Source organism: Dermacentor silvarum, chromosome 5 (genome assembly GCF_013339745.2).
Source record: "Dermacentor silvarum isolate Dsil-2018 chromosome 5, BIME_Dsil_1.4, whole genome shotgun sequence".
NCBI classification, from domain to species: Eukaryota; Metazoa; Arthropoda; class Arachnida; order Ixodida; family Ixodidae; genus Dermacentor; species Dermacentor silvarum.
In genome coordinates this window covers 99,094,217-99,116,710 of record NC_051158.1, presented here as the reverse complement: position 1 = coordinate 99,116,710, position 22,494 = coordinate 99,094,217, and the positions used below count along the sequence as shown (strand labels likewise).

General features: G+C 46.7%; 1 protein-coding gene across 1 annotated transcript in view; it reads right to left on the bottom strand.

The window, feature by feature from the left end:
- Positions 1 to 22,488, bottom strand: part of LOC119454268 (TBC1 domain family member 9) — a 30,552-nt gene extending 8,064 nt beyond the window's left edge. Inside the window, exons 1-7 of the mRNA XM_037716242.2 lie at positions 22,423 to 22,488; positions 19,468 to 19,576; positions 16,090 to 16,290; positions 11,091 to 11,226; positions 10,436 to 10,547; positions 5,522 to 5,582; positions 2,214 to 2,384 (exon numbers count right to left, since the gene is read on the bottom strand). Coding sequence (XP_037572170.1) covers positions 2,214 to 2,384; positions 5,522 to 5,582; positions 10,436 to 10,547; positions 11,091 to 11,226; positions 16,090 to 16,290; positions 19,468 to 19,576; positions 22,423 to 22,451 — 819 coding nt within the window. The 5' untranslated portion in view covers positions 22,452 to 22,488. The remainder of the gene's footprint in view (positions 1 to 2,213; positions 2,385 to 5,521; positions 5,583 to 10,435; positions 10,548 to 11,090; positions 11,227 to 16,089; positions 16,291 to 19,467; positions 19,577 to 22,422) is intronic.
- Positions 22,489 to 22,494: the final 6 nt, after the last annotated feature.

Here is a 22,494-nt window from a genome sequence, read left to right as displayed (position 1 = left end):
CAAGAGCTGGCCGAGCCAAGCCGACGCGGCGAAGTTCGCTAACCTCCTCGATCACACAGCGGAGCGCTGTGTTGTCTGCCACGTGCTGCTCGACCGGCACGAGCCACTTAAGTGGAAAGCAGACACGAAGGACCATCACAATGGAACAGAAGGCAGCTATCTAAAGGCTGTTGTGTCAGATGCCAAGTCGCATGTTGCACACACCGAAGATTGTTTTGTTGTTTTATTCAAATTTCAATTGCATGGGTGGCTGTGTAGCAGTTCCGTGAGCCGCAAAGCCGTCTTCTTATTTCCATGCTTACAATTGTGCATCCCATTGGCCATATATTGCAGTAAATGGCAAAAATGAATATAACGAAGTAACTGATATAACAAAGTAATTTTGGCTCCCCCTTCAATTTCATTGTAACGAGGTTCGAGCGTATATCACAAAATTGCGATTGTGTGATATGTTTTATGGTCACCAGATCCCACGTAAACAAGAAAAGGTGCGAAGCATGCATGATTGAGATCTACTCCCGGGTCACCACGCGTCATCATTCCCAGCTATCACCGCAAAATAATTATGATAAGCGTAAGTGTACTGCATGTTTTTCATATGAGATAACCCAAACTGCCCGCGGTTTCCTGCTGCATGCGGCGCGAAGTGAGCGTAATGTTTCACTCTGGCGTCATCGTATTCTGGCGTTGCCCAACAGCTCGATTTCGTTTAGATTTCCCATCACGGTCTTAAAACAACAACGTGCGTAACACGGCACTCGGGCTCCACAAGCACGATACGCGTCGGTGGCGCGTGGCCGCTACGATGCTCGCCGAGTGGGCATGCCAAAACTTGAGTGGGCATGCCAAAACTTCCCGCCACGATGCTTTCCCGAAGAAGCTGCTGGCCCAGGAGCGCAAACGTAAGCTTGCCGAAGCTGCAAAAACGACAATGCGCGTCTCGGATCGCTCGGGCTGCACAAGATCGGGATGCGTCGGCGTCTCGTGCTGCAACAATTTGCACAACGCTTCGCACTACGTAGTTTCAACTACAGGTGAGTCTGCAGAATTTTTTTTGTGACTTGGATTGTATGTCTTCCCAGTTAGAATGTTTTAGGGGCGAAGCTCCTTAGGGTGTGGGTCTGTCCCTCCTCTGTAGTATTTAGTAGTAGTAGTAGTAGTAGTAGTAGTAGTAGTAGTAGTAGTAGTAGTAGTAGTAGTAGTAGTAGTAGTAGTAGTCGTCGTCGTCGTCGTCGTAGTAGGTAGCCACGTCTACTTTTACGGAAAAAAAAATTCCGAAAGTTGTGTCTGTAGCGCGGAATCGAACCAGGGACCCGCCGCTTCCGAACGCGCGGCGCTAGCCACTACGCCACGAAGCGCACATGGACACACGCACCACGATGACAATAAATAGCCAACATTAACGAAAGGCTGCGTGTTTCTAACTCGTTTGTGCTAGTGCGTTACGGCCCGTGTAAGAAGCTGGTGTAAGACGCTGTGGCCTCTCCGCCTTACCCCCGTATTCATAAACGCTCCTCGACTTGAACTTGACTTGCCACCGCCTTGGGCAGCGCGTTCGAAACGCGTTGAAGGCGGTGGCAAGTCAAGTTCAAGTCGAGGAGCGTTTATGAATACGGGGGTTATACTCTCTCAGCAGTCATGTGATGGCGTCGGCAAACGCGGTGCACGTTCCGGCATGTGTAAACGGCTGCGTAAGACGCTGTGGCCTCTCCCCCTTACTAGAGAGTACTGCACGTTTCTAACGCGTTTGTGCTAGCGTCCCCTTAAGTGGGAGATGGTGCAATTATAATGAAGGGCGCTGTTATAAAATAGGAATGACGTCTCATATGGCGCGTGTCATTGGTGGAAGTCAATCGTTCGATTTAGTGCGGCGAGACTGGGCGAATTACACGGAAGATTCACGGTTTACCGATGATTCCCTCCGGAGCTTCGCCCACTTATCATCATTCACCCCGTGGATATGCGGTGTTTTTTTTCTCGCATTTTCCCCCAATTCTACTGTACCAAGTACCAACTAGCCGAGCAGCAAACTTCTCTTAAGAAGTTCTAAAATGTTCTTGTTTCTTTTCGGTTTGTATACCTGAATTTTCACTCGAAAAGTGAAACACAAACGTCGACTCGAAAAGCGCTTATGTCTCCGAGTTGCCTTTGGGTCTGAGGGAGATAAATATGCAGCCACCAGCTGGAAAATTTGAATTGCTGCAGGGTTGTACCTTGGATTCTGTTGCAGGTTGAGACGCTGACCGAGAGCAGATGCCCGCCTGCGGGTTGTGCACATTCTCGAGGTAGCTGCAGAGAACCATCATGGCCTCGCCGTCGTCTTTGCAGCTCAGCAGCCGCTCCTGGTTGGCCTCGAGCACGGCAAGCGCCATTTGGAACACCACCTATGGCCACATGTAGCAGTACAAATGTGCGACCGATCGATGACTTTAGAAGTTTTTGAACTAGGGAACAGTGCAAAACGCGAGGACGCAGAACAGCGCTGACTAGCAACTGTTAGTTGTTAGTCAGCTGTAAGTTGTTTGTGAGCGCTGCTTGTGGTTGTTATGTGCCTTCTCTGCGTCCTCGTCTTTCGCGCTGTTCCCTAGTTCAAGATATTCAGTCAACTAGCTGACACGTTCACTTTATTACGCTTTAGAAGTACTCGTGGTACTTGTCTGACAGCCACGTAAGGAAAAAAAAAAAAAAAACCCACACCAATGCTGCGCTATCCGCATTACGTTCACAGCGACAGCTCCAGCCATAATGAACGAAACATTCGTAGTCTTGCTTTGACTTAACCACATTTGCTTGGCTACCATATAATCGTAGTCACAATGCTGTTTTTGTCGAATGCTAAAACAGTTTTCGTGCACAGCATTATTTGCCTCGTACCAAAGTCAAGGTGAGGGCCAATAGAGGGAAGCACACTGTGGGATAGAAGTTGCATAAACAGGGATAAAGTGCCTCAGATGGGCTGGCCGACGTTTCGATAGGTACAGCTATCTTTGGCAAAGACAGGTAAAAAAAGTAGACTAGCCCGTCTGAGGCTCCTGTTCACACAACTTCTATCCCACTTTCATACCAGGCACTTTGTGGTAGGTAGGTTCCTGTCACGCCTCATTTCTGGCCTCTTCAATAAAACGAAATGTTGCGTGTCCAATGGTAGAATTTGAACCAGGGTCCGCCAGAAGACGATGCTCTACCCATTAGGCCACAGATGCATCTTCTTTCGTGCCAACACCAACTAGGCGTGTAAAACATTTGGCACGTGTGCCATGTCACACACAAAAAATTTGCTCAGAAACGCGAGACCATGTGCGCATGTGTCAGTTTCCATCAGGCTACAGACACAGCAATGAAATGCATTAAATTAAGTAATTGTCAACTTTACCTCTGTCCCTCGCATATATCGCATAGCAACAAGTCGCTTATAAAAGCAAGAGCACTCAAGGTTTGCCCACCTTTTTCTTGTGGCAGCGCAGCACCTCGAGACGCTATGTGACAAGGAAGTGCCTTCAGGAGATTAACTAATGTTGTAGTGAAACAGGTTGTGACATTCCTTTGCCAGAGTACCATGAATCAGTCGTTATGCCGTCATTGCGGTCCTGTCGTTCCCTTGTCACTGTCGTCACACGCACGCTTGCGTCGCATTATAGCGCACCTTACACTGACACATTGCACCATTTGGTAACACTTTCTGGAGCCCCAAACGACGGTAAATAGCCAGCTACCAGAATGACATTATTTGTTTCTGAATGGAAGCACTTTGTTTGCAACCGCCATGTTTGTGACATGGTGCATGCAGATGATTTCCGATCTGTGGGCACCATACGGTGTGTGAAATTTCAGTCACTGTTACAGACTGGTTCAATGAATTCTGTGGCAGTGTTGGCTGTACTTGAATAAACTTGAACTTGAGATTGAGAGTCAGGTCATGGAGAGAGGCGAGAAGAGAATGAATGGCCGAGTAGAAACTTGGGTGATGTTCATGTGAACAATATGTTGCAGAGGATGCAAGGGAAGCCACAGTGACAATGCATTGCTTTTCTCGATTTAGGTGTTTCATGTATGGTACATTAAAGGCATGCATGAGGCCGGTTATGAATAACCTAGACTGCCACATAAATACGAGAAGAGTCCATAATGGCTATTGCTGCATATAAAAGAAAGTACAGCCTAAAGCACAAACTTATTGCTGAGAGTTACATTAAAACCTTCACAACAACAACTGCAGACAGGCAGTCGCAAAACAACCTCAGCAAAGCAAGTTTTGTTTTGCTGGCTTGGTTTTGCAAGTGCTTAACTGCAATTCCTTATCAAACAGAAGGTTACGTTGAACTTGCCAGTTGTAAGCTAGCTCCGGCATTCTTTTTTTTTTTCTTTTGTCATTGTTTAGCATGTGCTTGTTCATGTTGCTACCCAACACTGCGTCTTACAACGCAGTGTTGACTAGTGCCATGACCAAAGTATAGAGCATTATTTAGGTTCTCATTTGAAGTATTGCAAAGAGAGTTGAAGATGCTGTTAACATCCTTTGAACCCACTCTGTCATTCTTTCTATACTTCAATGAGGCACAAATGCTTACAGCTTCGTTTAACCTTTTTCAATACTACAAACTTTATTCACACCCTCAACACTGTAAAAAAAAATTGTGCTGATCCCATGCATTGTGAGAATCGGTGTAAGCACAGGCTAAGGTGAGCCAGTAAGATGGAAGGCCACGTCACAATAACAGATGCGCAGCATTCCTTGGTAACAAACGCATTCCACAACCATCATCAGTCACAACTGACCTTGCAGAAATGCAACACAGCCCCACCACAAACCAAAGCACCTAACCTTCTATGCCACAAAGAAAGCCCTACTAAAGCCGGTATCTCAAAGTTACCTTAGTTACACAACAGTTTTCCCTCCACCACCAGGTAACGCCAGCCAGGCGATGCAGAAGCTACCCAACTCCACCACCAAGTTACGCCGCCCATCTGTGCACGTTGGGTTGGGTTTTTCGCTTAACCAGCAAAAATGCCATCATGTGCAACAAGTTACTTTTGTGCTTGCATTCTCTTTCTGCTGACAGGTGACACCACCCAAGCGACGCAGGGGCCTTTTAATTCCACCGCCAGGTGACGCCACCTTTTCGTGCATGCTGGGATTTTGCTCAACTCATGAAGAGGCCACTGTGTGCAATGAGCGCATTTGGTGCTTGCGACTGTGGCCTAATGGGTAGAGCATTTGGCTGCTATGCTGAAGTACCCATGTTCTAACCCCAATGCCAGACACGCTTTCTTTCAGTGAAGAGGCATCTACTTGAGTAGACGCTTCTTCTGACTGACCAACTGACCCATGCCAAACTACAGGATGGCGGGCCAAGAAAGCTTTGCTTTAGAACAAAATTATTTGACAGTGGCCGAGCCCTGTTATGTAGTCATCACATGTTTTGGCAAGTCATTCGGGCAAATAAATGTGCAGTCACTAATATTGTTGGTAAGTTGTATCACATGACAGAAGCCAGACCACGGAAACATGAAGAAGCCTCACCTTGGCACCATCATAGAAAAAGCAGTCAACAATGTTGACAGCTGACTCAAACGGGATCACGCTGCAAAACAAAGAAATGAAAAGCAGTGGCCATATGAAAATTGCGAGCTGCAGGCAGCACATAAAGATAACGCAGCAATGTTTACGTATACAAGCTCTACAAAAGTGTGCCTGAAAATGGGCAGACCATTCAAAAAAAGAAGAAAAAAAGAAAGGGATAGCAATAATAAAGTATATCCCATTCCCAATGCATTTATATGTGCCGTCACTGTAATAAGTAGTATCTCCTTAAATCCATTAACATGCCTTTATCTAATCCAAAGTATACTTTGTTTAGTTCGGCACGCTAAAGAACCCCAGGTGTGCCTCATAAGAACGGCGTGCCTCATAATCAAAACTGGTTTTGGCACGTAAAACCCCAGAAAGAAGAACTTTGTTTAGTTCAATACGAAATTCTTGCACTTCAATGGAAAACATGCATAAATTGACGGTATTGCAAAAGAGAGCAATACGCCTAGTCTCCAAAGCACCATATCACTGCCACACACCTCATCCGTTTACAAACCTTCGGGTTATGAAAACTGAATCCTTGTTCAGCTACAGTAAAAGCTCGTTAATTTGGCCCTTGTTAATTCGGAAAATCGGTTAATTCGGATACGTCCTTTAGTCCCAGCAGGCATTTGCATTATTTAATGCAATGAAACTCTCGTTAATTCGGACGCATTTGGCCGCACATCGGTTAATTCGGACAACTCTCGGTGCTCGGCCAGAGCGGAACGCCGCAAACGAGCCATAACTAGAGTGTACTCTACCATAACGGCGTTAGCATCCACCGAAACGAGGCGACGGAGTTCGCATCGCCATAGCCATCAGTGGAAATTGTACAGGAATGACAGCAACGCCAGAACGCTTCGTGCCTATTTGAGCCTTTAAAGCTTTTATTCTTGCGTTTGCCGGCGCGCATAGCACCGCGTTGGCCGCGTGCCTTCAAAACAGCGTAGTCGCCATCTGTGATTGCGTTGATAGTGGCCGCGATTTCATCCGCAACGGTTGCGGCAAAAAGTAGTTTCGTTTTCACTCTGTGTCCGCGCCGTCAGGGAATGGAATACGAACTCCTTGAAAAGAAAAAAAAAAATGTTTGAGCCATGCCACGCTGCCGCGCATTGTTTTCCATCCTTCTCCGCATCGCCAGCCTCGCGCGCCTCTGTCCCGTTGCCCTTCCGCCCCTCCGAACACGAATAGTCCGCGCCCATAGCTCTGTAAGCCACGCCACCCTCCGAAACATGAATGGACCACGCCAAAACAACGTTAGCGTCCACCGAAACGAAGCGACGGAGTTCGGATCGCTGTAGTCATCACTAAAAATCGTACTGGATTGACAACAATGCCGGAAGGCTTCGTGCCTATTTGTGCCTTTAAAGCTCACGTTTACCGCTGCACATAGCACCGCGCTGGCCGCATGCCTTCATGACTGCGTAGTCACCAACCATGATCGTCTCGATAGCGGCCGCGATTCCGTCCGCCGTGGTTGCGGCAAACAGTAGTTTCGTTTTGACTCGGTACGCACGTCGGCCGCGTGCCTTCATAACTCGTTAGTCGCCATGCATGATCGCGTCAATATCGACAGCGGTTTCGTCCGCAGTTGCAGCAAACGGTAGTTTCAGTTTGACTCTGCGTGCGTTGGCCGTGCGCCTTCAGAACTGCAAGGTCGCCGTGCATGATCGCGTTGACAGCGGCCGCGGTTGCGGCAAGCAATAGTTTCGTTTTTACTCAGTGCAAAGCTGTCGAGGATGAAGAGAGAGAGAGATTGCGGTTGTGAAGAGGAAGAGGCGCACCGTCTCAGATGAAGACGCGCGCCGCGACCGCGATGTGAAGGAAGTCGCGAGAACTTCGCCGCTGCGAGCTCTAATCAGTCGCGAGATGACGAGAATTGCAGCTTCCGCATTGCGTTTATGCAAAATAGAAACAGAATTTGCTGATTCATACTGCAAATAAGAGCGTGTTGATGTAGTAAGCATTTGTTTATTGTTTTCTTGATACCCTCGATAATTCGACATTCGGTTAATTCGGACATTTTTTTCGGTCCCTTGAAATCTGAATTAACGAGCTTTTAATGTACAGTAAAACCTCGATAATTCGAAGGTCGCCGAACCGCGAAAATTCTTCGAATTAAGCGGATCTTCGAATTAACCGAAATGAATAATAAAAAAAGAAAACAAGCAAGAACTTGCCGCAAAAAAAATCACCTTTATTTTCCATGTCCGAGAAAAATTACTCAAAGTAATCACCGATGCGGGATTACTTGGCGCGCTGGTTCGCCGCCCCTAGTGCCATGCTCTCCAGCTGGCTCAAAAAACATAGCATACAAATATCACCCGCACTGCACTCAACAAAGTTGCGGACGATGTTCACGGAATCGATAACTGCCGCGAAAGCGGGCGTGGTGGTGCTTGACTCCAAAAATCTGGACTTGCTGGATATTCCGGACTTCAAAAATGCACCATCAGGGTTCCCATTGAGTTCATGCATTTTCGCACCCATTTTTTTGGACGAATTGAGAACCCAAAGTTCGATTTTGCGGACTAAATCGCTCTTTCCTAGCCGCGCTACCCAATCTTGGAGGCCGCCATGTTGGATTTTGCACTGGCTTGAATGCCAGTGGCTCGCTGTATAGCCTCCAAGATTAGAACGCGCGCTATCGCAATCCTCCAGTCTCGGAGGCCATGCCATCGTTGTAACCATTTATTGTGGGTTCTTTTTTTTTTTTTTTTATTGCGACAGCAATTATATGGACACTTCAAGCGGATTTTCGCCGTCGGCGTCGCCGCCCTGAGGATCCATACAAAGTCCAAGGGCGATAAAATCATCGCCGCGCGCCCGCCGTATGTGCGAGTGACAGCGCGCGGGGGACGCGCGCTTTCATGGAGAGCGAACGCACGGCGGAGCGTAAACGCGACTTCCTCCCTCGTGCGAAAGGCCGTGGGGGTATGGGAGGGGGGGGGGGGGGGGGGGAGGCGACTTCTACTCTTCTAACAACTGCGTACTTAGCGCCGGAGCGGTTTCTCGCGCGCAGCGTATCTTGAAAGCGATCTCCAGACGGCTCTGACCTTTCGCTCTCGCCGCTCAGTTTCCGTTGCAGCGATAGACCGCACGAACCTTCGCTCGCTGCGGGCTGCGGCGGCCGCGCTCGCTCGTGCGCGCTGACACCACGCGTGTTAATTCAGCGAGTTGTTTTGTTTTTTTTTTGTCTCAAGTTTCGTTTGCTATTTTGAACGTGGCGTGTACACCGAGCAGGTGTCTCGGAGACCCATGTCTCAGTGATTGGCGCTACCTCCTGTACCTTCGTGAGAGCTAAGCGGTGCGAAGCTCGTTTCTTGGATCTCTATGCGAACTCTGTTGGCGGAGATCGCCAATGTGGTGGCGTTCGTGTCGACTGTACACGGAGACGACGTCATTGCTGCGCAAATCCAAGCAAGTCGATCCTCTCCAAGCGTAGTATGAGGCAGGGCATTATTAAAGTGTTTTTTTTTTAAGCCGCACTAATGACTTTTTTTTCGGCCGAACGAGTTTTCCGGACTATTTTTCAGTCCCCACGAGCTCGGGAAATCGGTTGGCGACTGTACGGAGCGCCCTAACCTAACCGCCGCACGTTGCTACTAGCCGGAAACTTCGAATTATCCGAATAGAGCCGCGCGGGCCATTCAAATTATCCGGTAGAGTTTGCATTGAGAATGACGGGACCGCCCAAATTCTTCGAATTAACCGAAATTTCGAATTAACCGAGTTCGAATTATCGAGGTTTTACTGTATAAGCTTTGTCACTTATACAGAGTCGGAAAACTTAACAATGACGCGTTAACAAAACTGTCATGCTCCCGGCAGCATATCCCCGTTTACAACGTACATCAGCCAGAACCTTGGAATGTCAAAAGGAGCAGAACTAGCTAAGGCCACCAAACATTAACATTTTGTTTACCGACGCTGTTAAACCAAATGCACATAGAAAATGGTCTCAATGTATCTATTCTGCCTCTAAAAAAGCTACGCGATAGATTTGTACGATGGGTTCTGTTGCCATCCTATGTTCGTGTTTGTTCTCTTTTGCTTCATCACTATAACACCCGTTTCAAAAAGCCGAGTTAAATATTTCCAGGATAACTTTGTTTATGTAATCTGATTGTGGTTATTGTGCCTTTCAGTACACAGTTTTCTTTTTTTCTCTCTTTTTGTAAACTGCGCTAGAAAAAAGCTTGCACTCTCAATCAACCATTATAAGGCTGCCCTGTGTATGAGGTGGCTAGGTTCCCCTTTGCAACTTTGTTGCAGAATAAAATTAAATTCAATGTCTGCCACTTTTGCAGTTGCCAGAGCAACAGTGCTAAACATGGCTGTGAAGTTACCATCCTGGAACTGGATTCTTTCCAGAGTCATTCCCGTTTCTGGAAAGGCCCAGATCGAATGAGATTGGAATGGTGACCAATCCAGCGGAAACAGAGTTGATCCTGTTTTAGTCGGAGTCGAGCAGTTTCATTTCCACAGGTGTTCCCACAGCTTTTGTTCACGAAGCACTACAAGCTCAGTTGTGCTAAGGCATTTCTACCATGCTGTCTGAACAGGAAAACACGCTGTTACCCTGCGGCACCCCGCAGGAATTAAAGGAACAGAACGACAATATGCAGCCTTGAATGGGAATTGTCTTGGGACTTTCGGTGCCACGAAGTTCAAGCGAATGTAACTGTGCCACCAGTTCATTCAACTGAATGAAATGGAATTGTCAGCTCGATTCCACAACCCGGCTGCCACTACAAGCTTAGCACTTCTGTTGTGCAGAAATGAGAGGCTGGCCTTTAGTCCTGCATATCAGAGGTCTGCACCTAGAGTTCATTGAACTCCACGCAGTCGCAGTGTCCTCACCTGAGGAAGATGGTGAGGAACCAGGAGAGTGAGATCATGGACAGCACGCCCAGCGAGTCCAGCTTGGTGTACAGCTCCGGAATGTGGTCCCTTGCTAGATCCTCCAGTACACCTGTAAGTCACAATGGTGTAACGATGTGGATTTATACATGTGTGTGCGGCACGAAAAATACAAGACTAGATTCGAGTACAAAGATGAGAGCGCTAGCAATTTGAAAATTTCGCCTCAGATGTGGCTTCGTAGCAGTGCGCGTAACATTGCTGTCAAGCGCTACTTGAAAGCGAAATTCGCCTGTAGCGCCTGTAGCGAAATTCGCCGTAAAACCAAGATATGCTTCAGCCGAGAAGACATGTGAAAGTGGTGATGACTGATACTTGATTGACTGACTGATTGAGGGTTAACATCCCAAAGCAATGTAGGGTCTACGAGAGACAAACTGGGGGGGTTCTGGATAAGTTTTGACCATCTGAGGTTCTTTAACGCGCACATAGAGAATGGTATACATGAGCGTTTTGCATTTGGCCCCCATCGGCATGCAACTGTCTTGGAAGGGGATCGAACCCGCGACCTTGCGCTCGACGGCCACTCTGACTCGAAGAGCAATGTAAAGATGCCCAGCAATAGACTGGTGATGCATGGAGCAGCCCAACGCACCCTGGTCGATAAGGGCACCAACCACCTTGGTGTTGTAGTAGTCGGGGAGTAGCCGCTCACACAGGGCCACCAGGAGCCAGAAGGCCTCCTCCTCCGACGCATACAGCAGCAGCACTGAGGCCACGATGTTCATCGCCTGCCAACCACAAGAGTAACAGCGTAGAAAGGCAACAAAATTAGGGCCATCCACTGAAAATGCGGAGGACAAATTTTAACAGAAGCTTAGGCGACTGACACAGTCCAAATATTGGCTAGAGCACACCTGTTGCTCTGCATTTTTCTGTAACAGCACCAGGTGGCATAAGAAGCCTGTTGAAGGGCAATTCTCAGAAATGGAGGCATTCCTTCAAATTCATCCATCTGGCTTCATACTCTTGCAAAATCATTGTTGTTGCTCAAGCTTGTATACAATTATTGAATAAATAAATAAATAAATAAATAAATAAATAAATAAATAAATAAATAAATAAATAAATAAATATGTTTAAGGAAATGCAAGAAAGCTCGAATACATATCGAACAGAATAATAGTTGCTCTGGCACACATCTTTTAGCCTAATTTTGTTGGCAGAAAAGACCATAAGGTACAAAAAAAAAAAAAAAAAAAAGGATTCATTTCTCCACAGCGGAATGTGATTTTTTACATCACCTGAAGTTCTTGCAAACAGATGGATACACTCAGCTCAGCTCTTAACTGCTGTTTGATGCAAAAGGGGGGAAGAGGAAGGTGTCAAGCTGCTATGGGGACAACATCAAAGAGGAATACGAGGGAGGTTTTTTCTAGAATAAATCACCCTACCGGAGCATCAAGAATGTCAGTCTTATTAGGAACTGCACCTTGGCGAGGCAAAAGAGCTCCGAGAATGAAAAACGAGCAGTGACGCCCCGCTTGAATCTCCTGCACCAGCTCTTTGCAACGTGATAAACTATTTTTACAGACTCTGCTAAGAGTTGCCCACCCACCCGCTTGATTATTTAGCACATCTCAATGTGGAACTATTCTGTGTATGTCAGCTAGGATTACTGCATACGGTCGAACCCACTTACAACGATCTCAGACATAATGATTTGTCAGTTATAATGACAACATTTCACTGCATTTACAATTTTCTAGCCAAAAACTATGTCCAGGTATAACGAATCCAGTCGCAGTAAAAAGAGGGTGTACGCGAAGTTCCGAAACATGGAAGCACGATCGAACTGCCCGCCCGGTAGCGTGCCCCCCACTCTGATCCTATTGCAATAAAGGTACGACTGCTGAGATGACCGAGCGCCAAGCGCAAATTTCAGCAGTCGTGAGGAAAGTCACTCTACTTCAACCATGCTTTCAAAGCAGGTCTCCAGCGTGCTTCAGGGCAAGGCAGAATGGCGTACGGCGGCCGTGGCCTCTGAGATAGCACTGGCTTGAGGTGCAATCCCGAAGGCCACGATGGTGGCAATCTTTCGTGTGCAGTTCTCCGCGTCGCACTGCATTCATTACGCTTATTTTTACGATTTGGACCAATGGCCGATGAAGTGTTGCTATCGATATTTTCTTAGCCCGAGTCGGCGGGCATCTGGCACAATGTGATTGATGCTGCCATGCAAAGCTGTAACAGTCGATGACGACGTTCTGACTTTGCAACTTTGTACTTTTTCGGCCAAAGCGTCATAGAAAACATAACTTCGTGGCTCCTGGCACATGTGTGCCTGATGTTGCAGCCATAACGGCAAGACCATTGCAAAAAGTCGGCATGCTGCAGTAGTTTCCCCTTCCAGCCAACTAGAATCGTATGCAGAATCAACTCATGTCCTGCTGATAATAAAATATGTGACACTCCCCTGAAGAAAAAATGCCGGCGGCTGTGCGTTTAGTTTTGAAATGGTAGGTGATCAGAAACGGCCGAGCAGCGTTTTGAAAGAGCTATGACACTGCGTTTAACCTTTTAGATGATGTTTTTAACAAAAACTTGCAGCTAGATGCGGGAAAGTGCCAGGAACAAAAATGAAGATAATGAAAGTTTGATTTTTGGACCAAGGGGGTGTCAAATCGCAGTGCCGACGCCTACTTCAGTGTCATTTATTTTGCGAGTTCGCATATAAAGAATTACTGATAAGACCCCTTTTTGAGGAACTATCAAGTTAATTATAAACAGGTTCGACATTACTAGGAGCAGTAAGTACCCCCTACATAAGTCAGCCCCACTGTATTGCTATGCCCTTCCTTCTAAAGAGGATTCCTAAGGTACTTCTATACAAGCCTCATGAGGCTTAAGTAGGCATTAGCAATGCATATACAGTTAAACCTGCTTATAACGACCCTCCATATATAACGAATTCCTGTATATAACAAAGTTTTTCTATTCCCCGCCATTACTCCATAGAAGCACATGTATTTGAGACCTCTACATAACGAAGTGGCAGCCTTTCCCCCTCCCTTTATTCAAACCTGATCCCGCCGCTTGCTGCAGCTGGCCTAGCCCGCCAAGCCGGCACTCTCCTTTTCCAGTTGATGTTGCCAAAAAAAAAAAAAAAAAAAAAACATTCTTTTTTTTTTCAACGTGCTGGCAGCGCCACTCTTTGGTTACTGCACAAGTCTCTGTGCTTCACTTCACTAACGTAGCGTGCGCGGGCATGCTACGTCACGTTGGCGAAAACGACCCCCTTAATAGTCGAGCGCACCGGTGCAGCCAACGTAACTGGCGGCTTCCGACGCACCCTGACGGGCCCGGTGCCATTTCACGCAAAGAAATAAAGGCGCCCACGCCGCTTTGCTGACGTTCGCAGACAGCCATTCAAAGCGGTGCGCGGGCTTGGAATCATTCTGCGCATGCTCTGAAGATAACAGCCGACGGTGCGCGCGTCGGAGTATAGAGGAGATGGCGTTGCGGCTATCGCAGCGCAACCGGCGTAGCGTGACTGGTGGCAAACGACGCTGGCCCGCGCGCCGATAACGTTGGACTATAAATGGGCCTATAACATACGACGCTACAACGCCATCGGTAAGCGGTAAGAATCGAGTAAATACAGTAAGCGTTTCTTTCTCGAATTTTTAACGAACTCATCTTTATAACGAAGTTTTTCGGGAACTTGTCAATTTCGTTATACTCAGGTTTAACTGTATGCAAGAAATGCTGAATAAAGCAAAACTATTATTATTTTCGAACCCACGGTGTGTTCCAATATTAGCCAGCATTGAAACCAGTCTACCTTGAGAAACATGAGAAGCTATGAAAAATACAATGTAGCTTACCGTATTTATTCAAATCTAGACCGATAGTTTTTTTTCAAATAATTATATACAAAACTTTAGAGTCGACTTAGAATTGAGGATTAAAAAAAAAAAACGCGCCAGTTTTTAACTCAAACTGGTAAATATGGTGCATAGTTAGCGCCATCTATAAAAGTCAGTATCGCAGCTGCTACTCGCCGCGCCAGTAGCCAACTGAAGTTCATGAGCGATGTCGACATTTTGATCTCTGTTGTAGTGGTCAAAATGGCCGCCTCGCACGTGCGTCGAGCCTAGCTACTCTCTAGCCTATCTACCGTAGCTTCCTCCATGTGCTGCAGTACACGTGCTTAGGTAATAGTCAACCGTCTGTCTTCACGTTCTCTGCGTCTGCTCTATCAGCATGAAGTACCGAGTTCTTCATGATGTAGAGTTGCGATCTGGGTCAGTTGGTACATATTGAATAGTAAAAATCAGTCAAAAGACGAAGTACAGAGAAGAGACGTGGCACACACAACAACTGGACTAACAACTGTGCTTTATTGAAAAATATGGTGCAGACACACACACACTAATGCTGATTGCGATAGGCCACGTTGCTAACGAAGGAACTAAGTTTCCTATCGCACTGGTGTTAGCAACGTGACCTATCATAATCAACGTTAGTTTGTGTGTAGGTGTTGGCTTTTGAGTGGTGCATGCTTGCCTGGTTTTTCCTGGGAGACAGGGTTTTTCAATAAAGCACACTTGATAGTCCAGTCGTTGTGTGTGCCATGTCTCTTCTCTGTACTTTGTCTTTTGACTGGTTTTTACTATTCTTCATGATGCAGCATTTAGAAGGAAAGTGATCAAGTTTGCGGAGACGGGTGAAATCGGGCCGCATCATGGGCATTCGGAAAATCCGAAACTTGTGTGCGGGACTGGCGCAAACAGAAAGAGAGGATTTTTGCCAGCAAAGCAATGCAGAACGGTTTCAGTGGACCGAAGCAGGACGTAATCTGCGACGATCCACTGCGGCGATACAATCATTTTGGCCCTATCTTGAAAGCAATTTGCGATGGGGAAAGTCCGCCGCACGCCGTGTTTTCACCGCTTATAGGTCGCGTTGAAGCGAGAGGCATGCTAGCACGAAGGTCAATTCACTCGCCACGCTTCGTCACTCCAGCGTTTTGACAGTTCGTTTACGCAGTCAACGAGCGAGATGTGTTCATGTTTGCTTGTGCGGGCGTGACACCGTGCTTGTTATTTATTTAGTAAGCGAATGTTTCCAAGTTTATACGGCCGATAAAACTGCTATTCTTACTTCGTATAGCTGTTTCATTTTACGAATGCTGTCCTCGCTTTTTTGTTTCGCCTACATTCAAGGTAAGTTTTTTTTTTTTTTCTGGCTTCGAACTTTTGGGGGATTGGCTTAGAATTGAAGTCGGCCTAGATTCAAGTAAATATGGTAACATTAAGGGCATAAAGAAAGCGAGCCTATGCTTCCTTGTGTGCAAGTGACCGTTGCACTGCGTTTCTAAGCAGGTGTTCAGTCGTCATCTTTCTTGCACGGCAAAGTAGCCTACATCGTTCTTAACTTCTACGCTATCTTTAAGAAGCTGTCTTTTTCACTGGCTTTGTCAGAACTGGAACACGACTTCAAATGGCCGCAGTTCACTTTTGCGTCTATTTAGTCGTCTACGGCAAGTGTCGGAACATGCCCGCAGATACCTAACTGGCCAGGATGAAAACATCAGTTTGTGCGGCAGATGCCAAAAGTATGGCACTCAGTATTATAAGTGAGGTGCATACCTGGCAGTACCCAATGGCTGGGTTGCGCCATGCATAGGCGTTGAGAAGCCTCCGCAGGGCGTTGATGCCTTGGGGGCTCTGGAAGGCCGGGTGCTCGGGCAGCGAGCGGTGTAGGTCGCGCTCGATCTCATCGCTGGTCACGTTGCGCTTGCCCATGCTCTCGGACACTGCTCGCCGGTAGTAGCCTGGGTGGGTCTCCAGCTGTAGCCGATGGGATGAGCACAGTGTGCCGAAAGGATTGAAGAAATAAATAAGTGAGCGCAACAATGTGGGCAATACTGCCACACATCATTCATTCATTCTATTTTCTCAATCAAACATGAACGAAGTAGGAACACTTGTCAGACCAATAGGCAAGGGCTAGTTAAAGGTCTGATCAGAACATGACACAGGCAACCTTTGTAGCTCTACGACAAACATAAAACATATTAACAAAGCTATCAAAAAGCCACATCAACCAGAACAATTTTCTCATGTTTATAATGAATAGCACTGTATCAAAAGCAAAATAATAAACAACACTCATTACTGGTGCAGCCTGCACATTCTTACTGATGCCCTGGTCATACGGCTGTTTCGAGGCTCTCGTGCAGTCTGCATTGCTGCCGTTTCTTTGACATTTAATCTGACCAAGTTGCCAGCTGCCACTTCCGCAGCCATTAGGAACTCTTAGGTGACCTCCAACGTGGAATCGGGAATGTGCAATGTCAGAAACAAATATTATGAATGTGAGGAGATAGCGACAGTGTAAGAGTTCCAGGTGAGGTGAGGCAAGTTGCTGTTCTCAGAGGCCACACCTGTGGCTGACCGCAGTTGCAAAGGGAAGGACCAGGTGGCGTGAGTGTGGTGGCGACAGCGGAAAGAAGATGCAGGTGGCGCCAAGTGTGTTGTGTGTGGTGTGCGCGGGCGTGCCACTCAATATTCAGATATTCCTAGACAGCTGTGATAACAAATCCGTGCCAGCCCTATCGCCATCACCAGCATCATCACTGGCCCGCAGAAAAAGAAACTACACATGGAGCAAGCAAACTACACAAATTGGCCCCATCAGCACTGTGAAGACTGTGAGATTCCACTCACAGCACAGTTTATAGTCGCGACTATCTTGAAGGATTGAGGAAAAAGATCGCTGGCAAAAAAGCCAGGCTTTTGCTTAAAATGCCACCTAAATCCAAGACTGATCATCAAGTTGGCAAAGAACAGAAGGAAAGCAATAAAATTTGTGGATGCTTCTGGGCACTGGGCTTCGGTAATGTTTGGCAATGGTGGGCAGCGGCACAGCACGTACAGGTCTTGGACATGTGAACGATGCGCTCGCTGTACACTTAACTAAACGCAATCAGCATTATCAGTGATAGCTCAAGGCTTCTTGTCTACGCTTTCAAGAAATGAATCGTTGCATCATTCATGTGCGACAGTCAGTGGTCGCCAAAGAATCATTGCGTTGTGACTGCTGTCACTCTGCAACATCGTGTTTCATCACATGGAACATGCTCGGAACTATGGCGTCTCACTGTTAGTGACTGTCAGTGAATATCAGTAAGGCACCAGGCACACACTCACGTAATGTTAGCAGATCCGAGTTCTGCACGATCTGTGCACGAACCTGGGGCCGTATTCTGAAATGTTCCACTTCAGCGATAGTTCGCCTAGGCAATAGTCAGGTTCAGTAAATCAACCGGCTGCTTACCCGTGACGTCAGCATGCACTACCGTGACGTCAGCATGCACTACCAACACCCGCACTCAAATGCTTTGGAACACATGAGAGTGCGCACCGTGCGAGTGCAGAGCAGCTCGGGTGTGTTTTTTTTCGAATGTATCGATCGCAGTACGACACAGGCGTGTTCACTTAATCAATATATGTCGGGAGCACCGAATGACACCGCAACATCAAAATGACGTGCACCGGAACTACTAGATGGCGCAATTTATTTTCCAGTTTTGCTCAACCAGGCAATCAGCGCGCACCTGATGGCGAAAGGCGAACTATCGCCGAAGTGGAATGTTTCAGAATAAGGCCCCAGGCTATGACTTCTTCAGACAAACATGTGTTTTGACTCCCCTTGCGCGATGCCACTGTCATCAGCATAAATGAATTTGTGAATCTATTGCTTGCAAATGTAGGCGATTCGTCACGTTGAATTTGTTTTTAATGTCGATTTGTATTTTTTTGATAAAATATTTTAAAACACTTCCGCAATTCATTATACAGTAGACTCGCGATAATTCAAACTTTTGGTTAATTCAAACAAATGAAAAAATTTTGGTTGGCTCGCTATGTTTTCAATGTATTTTAAGCCGCTTAATTCAAACCGCGCCATTGCATTCATTTGGTTAATTCATACTTCTTGCTTGTCCGTGCTGGAAAATATCTGCTACTTTGGCGCTTCTAGCTGAACATTTGCGTTATTATATCACTAACAGTCGCAAATAAAGCCGATTGCCTGTCTACACATGTCAAAGCAGCCAAACCGCAAGCACCAACAATTGCGTGTTGAGAGAAAATAAAAAAATAAAAAAAGAAGAAAAAAATGAAGCCGCTGAGGTGACTGAGATGGCAGGCGCGGCATGTACAAAAATTGACGCGCGTGACCCTTGGCCAACTCCGTACGCCAACACGTTTTATCGTTCCATCACCGGTTGCGCTGCCATTTGCATCATGCCGCCTCGAGGGAAGTAATGGCTGCCATAGAAGTTGATGCTGGAGTGAAGAAGACTTCAGTAGCACTGAAATATGGGATATTGAAGAGCATGCTGATGACCATCATAAAAAAGAACACCAACCTTCGGAACAATGCAAACTGAATGTGGCACGCCTCCAGGGCGTAGGCGTGCCATGTACAGCATGGTGCGTGGCATGCGCTGCCGTGTGCGCCGGTGTGATTATCGGATGCCACGACGGTGTCACTCTCGTTTTTGCACCATTGCCCATGCGACACCATGTGCATTATGCCTGTTCAACGATTTGGAACAACCATCTACCTTTCCACTTTTGGAACAACAGCCGCTCAAGCGTTCCTGTCGACGCGGCCCGAGTCGACAAGAACGCTGCACCACGCAATGTTGCAAAGGGTCGGTGGTTACTACGCAGTAATCAGGAGATCACGGTTCGGCAGCACTTCGTTTACACGTTGCCGATTGCTGATAATGGTTCGCGCTGACGTTTTACCTTTTGAACATGGCATTTTTTTTTCGACAGAAGCGACATAGATAACTTAATTTTATGGCTCTTGTGTGGCTGACACGGTCGTAATGTCGAGACCATGAGGTCCGAGACCTTCGCAGAATGGCGGCATGCCGCAGTAGTTTCAAGCTTTTTAAAACTATATTTCAAGTATTACAAGCTTTGAGACGAAACGAACCCAATTTCACGTACCTCATGGATGGCCCCTGAGTACAGCATCCAGAGCTCCCCCCTGAGGCTGTCTGGAATGCCTGCCAAGACAAGCTCTTGGGCCTTGCTGGTGCGGTAGGTACACAGGCCCCTGGGCACAGTGAGGAGGGCAAAAGCATTAGAAAAAAAAGAAAACAGAAACAAGAACTGCAGTGACAAAACAAACATCAGCAAAAACGATGACGGCGATGATCACAACAAGAACAGCAATGACAACAACTGCCACAATCACAACAGCAACACGAACAACGATCCCAATGCCAATGACGGCAACAAGAAAAACAATGATAATGAACTAACAAGAACAACAATGAAAGCAACAACAACAACCGCAACAAAGTCTGAACTTAAAGGTGAAGCTCTGATAGTGCTGGCTTGCAAAAAATAATTCCTTTTCTTTTTTTCTGGGGTTTTACGCGCCAAAATCGGTCAAGATTATGAGGCATGCTGTAGTGGAGAGCTCCGGATTAATTTTGACCACCTGGGGTTCTTTAACGTGCACTACAACGCAAGCACACAGGCGTTTTTTGCATTTCGCCTTTATCGAAATGCGGCCGCCGCGGCCGGGATTCGATCCCGCGATCTCGTGCTCAGCAGCGCAACGCCTTAGCTGACTGAGCCACCGCGACGGGTGAAAAAAAAAAGCATGACGGTAGGATTAGTCACATTTTTCTCAGTATCGCAAGCAGTGAACAATCACAGTGACATGTCAAATGTCTGTGCACAAGCAACTTGCTTTAGGTTGAAGTCTGGATTTGCATCACAAAGTGCGAGTGATGGGCACAGGAAAGAACGTAGGCAGGCAGCGATGAATGCCAAACGTGTAAAAGGTGGAAACACTTATTCTTGGACAAACTTGCGGCCCATAAAAGAATAAAACTACGTGGCTGCAATAGCAGTGATGGTTGTTGGATCAAATGCTGCTACTACAATTGGCCCCCTATTTAAGACGCATCACTGCGAGTTCTAAATCAACCGGTGGCCATTGTGATCAGCTCGTCAAAGCGCTACATGAATTGTGTTCCCCTGATAACGGCAGTTCTGCTATGAAAAAGCTACAACTGCGATGTGACAGCCTCCCGATACCGCAATTGCACCTTGCTCAAGAGCTGGAACCAAACACTGACAGCAGACGGGAAGCAAACATGCTAGCACTGATGGAGCAGCAAAAGCACATGGCTGTGATTGCCGCAGTATCAGCATAGCATTGGTTCCACTTTTTGAATGCAAACGAAGATTGTTTTGCATAGAAACACACCTTGTTTCTGCGACTATGCTTTCAGAGTTCTCGTGTTGAGTCTTTCTTTGACTGCCTTTGCACATGATGACTTTTAAAGCCTGTTCATTGACTATGAAATACAGTGGAACCTTGTCGATACGATTCTCGCAATACGTTTTTCGGGAAACGTTTTCTTTTTCTTTTCCGAATAGAGTGGAACCTCGATTATACGTCCCCTGGTCATGTGACGACCCACATTTTACAATGAATTGGTTTGGTCCCAGCAAAACCCCCATAGAAACAATGCGTTAATAACCTCGATTATACGACTCAAGTAGATCGCTTCACTTTTGCGAAGTTTCACTTGACTCGGCAGTGAAAGCGTCCCTGACAAGTGTTTCTCGCGCTGTCTTAAGCTCGGTATCAGCGCCAAGAGAGCTGTCGGCAGTATACTTCGAGGGGTTCGGTGCCAGGACGAGCCGAGTCTCGCGAAAGCGAAACTATCTCCAAAAGCGATTGCCCAAGAACCGTCATCTTCCATGCCGTCGAGCTTGTTTGAGATTTAAGCAAATAAAAGACCGCACAATCATTTCATTTCGGGTCAGTACCAGGCCACTTCAAATTGCACAGACCCTTTCGGACTGGCCTCGCATTTATAGAGGGCCTGCCACTCGTTCTGCCATCCGCAAATCGTCAATGTCGAGACATTGAGCCATGGTGGACATTTCCAGCTGCTCGGTAATCAAATGTCTGTCAAAGCGACCGTCATACCGAATGCGCCGAGTCACCATAACGTCTCAGATGAACGGAGTCGAACCGCAAAAGGTCGCAAGGTATTGCAGCATCGTAATCAGTTACAAGCATAGCGAAAGTAGTGTCGATTTCTACTAAAAACAAGTTCTGACTTCGGTCCACTTGTCTATGGATTAGATTGAGACGTAAAGTTACAGGTTGCCAACGTAACAGTAAAAATCGCGGGATTTAGAATATTTGCTCTAAAATGGTCAATTTTGTCGTTATTCGATTGTAACGCAAGGATTAAGTTCGAACAACGAAAGTCATAAAAAAGAAAAAAAAAAACTTGCATTACAATCGGATAAATATTGTAATTTTTTAACAATTTAATCTACCTTCCTTGGAAGCAGTACAGGTTCGTGCCGCGACCTTACTCAGGCGGTCTGTGCCCGTTTTTTGGGCAAGACTGAGCATCACTGCCTACATTATTAGTTTTTCGATTATACGATGCCTGGATTACACGACGGTTTTGCGTGGTCCCCCTCATAGTTGTATAATCGGGGTTCCACTGCAACACGATTTAGTTGGATAATACGCTTTATTTTCTGGTTATTGTGAAGACTGTATCAATGAGATTCCACTGTAAATGATTGGAAGTAGTAGTTCATTGTGTCGCGGTCTTGTCTACATCTATGATGTGCTGAAGCTAACACGCTCAGAGTGCCTACGTTGGGGAACTATTCCTTGTACAAAACACTGGCTGTCTGGTATTGTTGCATGAAATGAGCAATAAATGCTCTTTTTCTGTTTTAACTACGTGCTGTTGTCGCCTTTCCAACCCAGAACCTTTGAGGCCCCCACAAGAGTGAGGCACAGCATGGACGCCCCAAGGAACACAAAAGGGGCTTAAATACCAAAACAAGCAAAGTGAAGCGAGCAGCTGAAGTGCCTCAACCTCAGCTCAAAGAGCAAAGTGTGCCCACCGTCCATATTCGGCGAAGTGCTCCTCCATTGCTTCTCTTTCTGGGTCTCGGCTTCCTGGGCCTCCGGCGAAC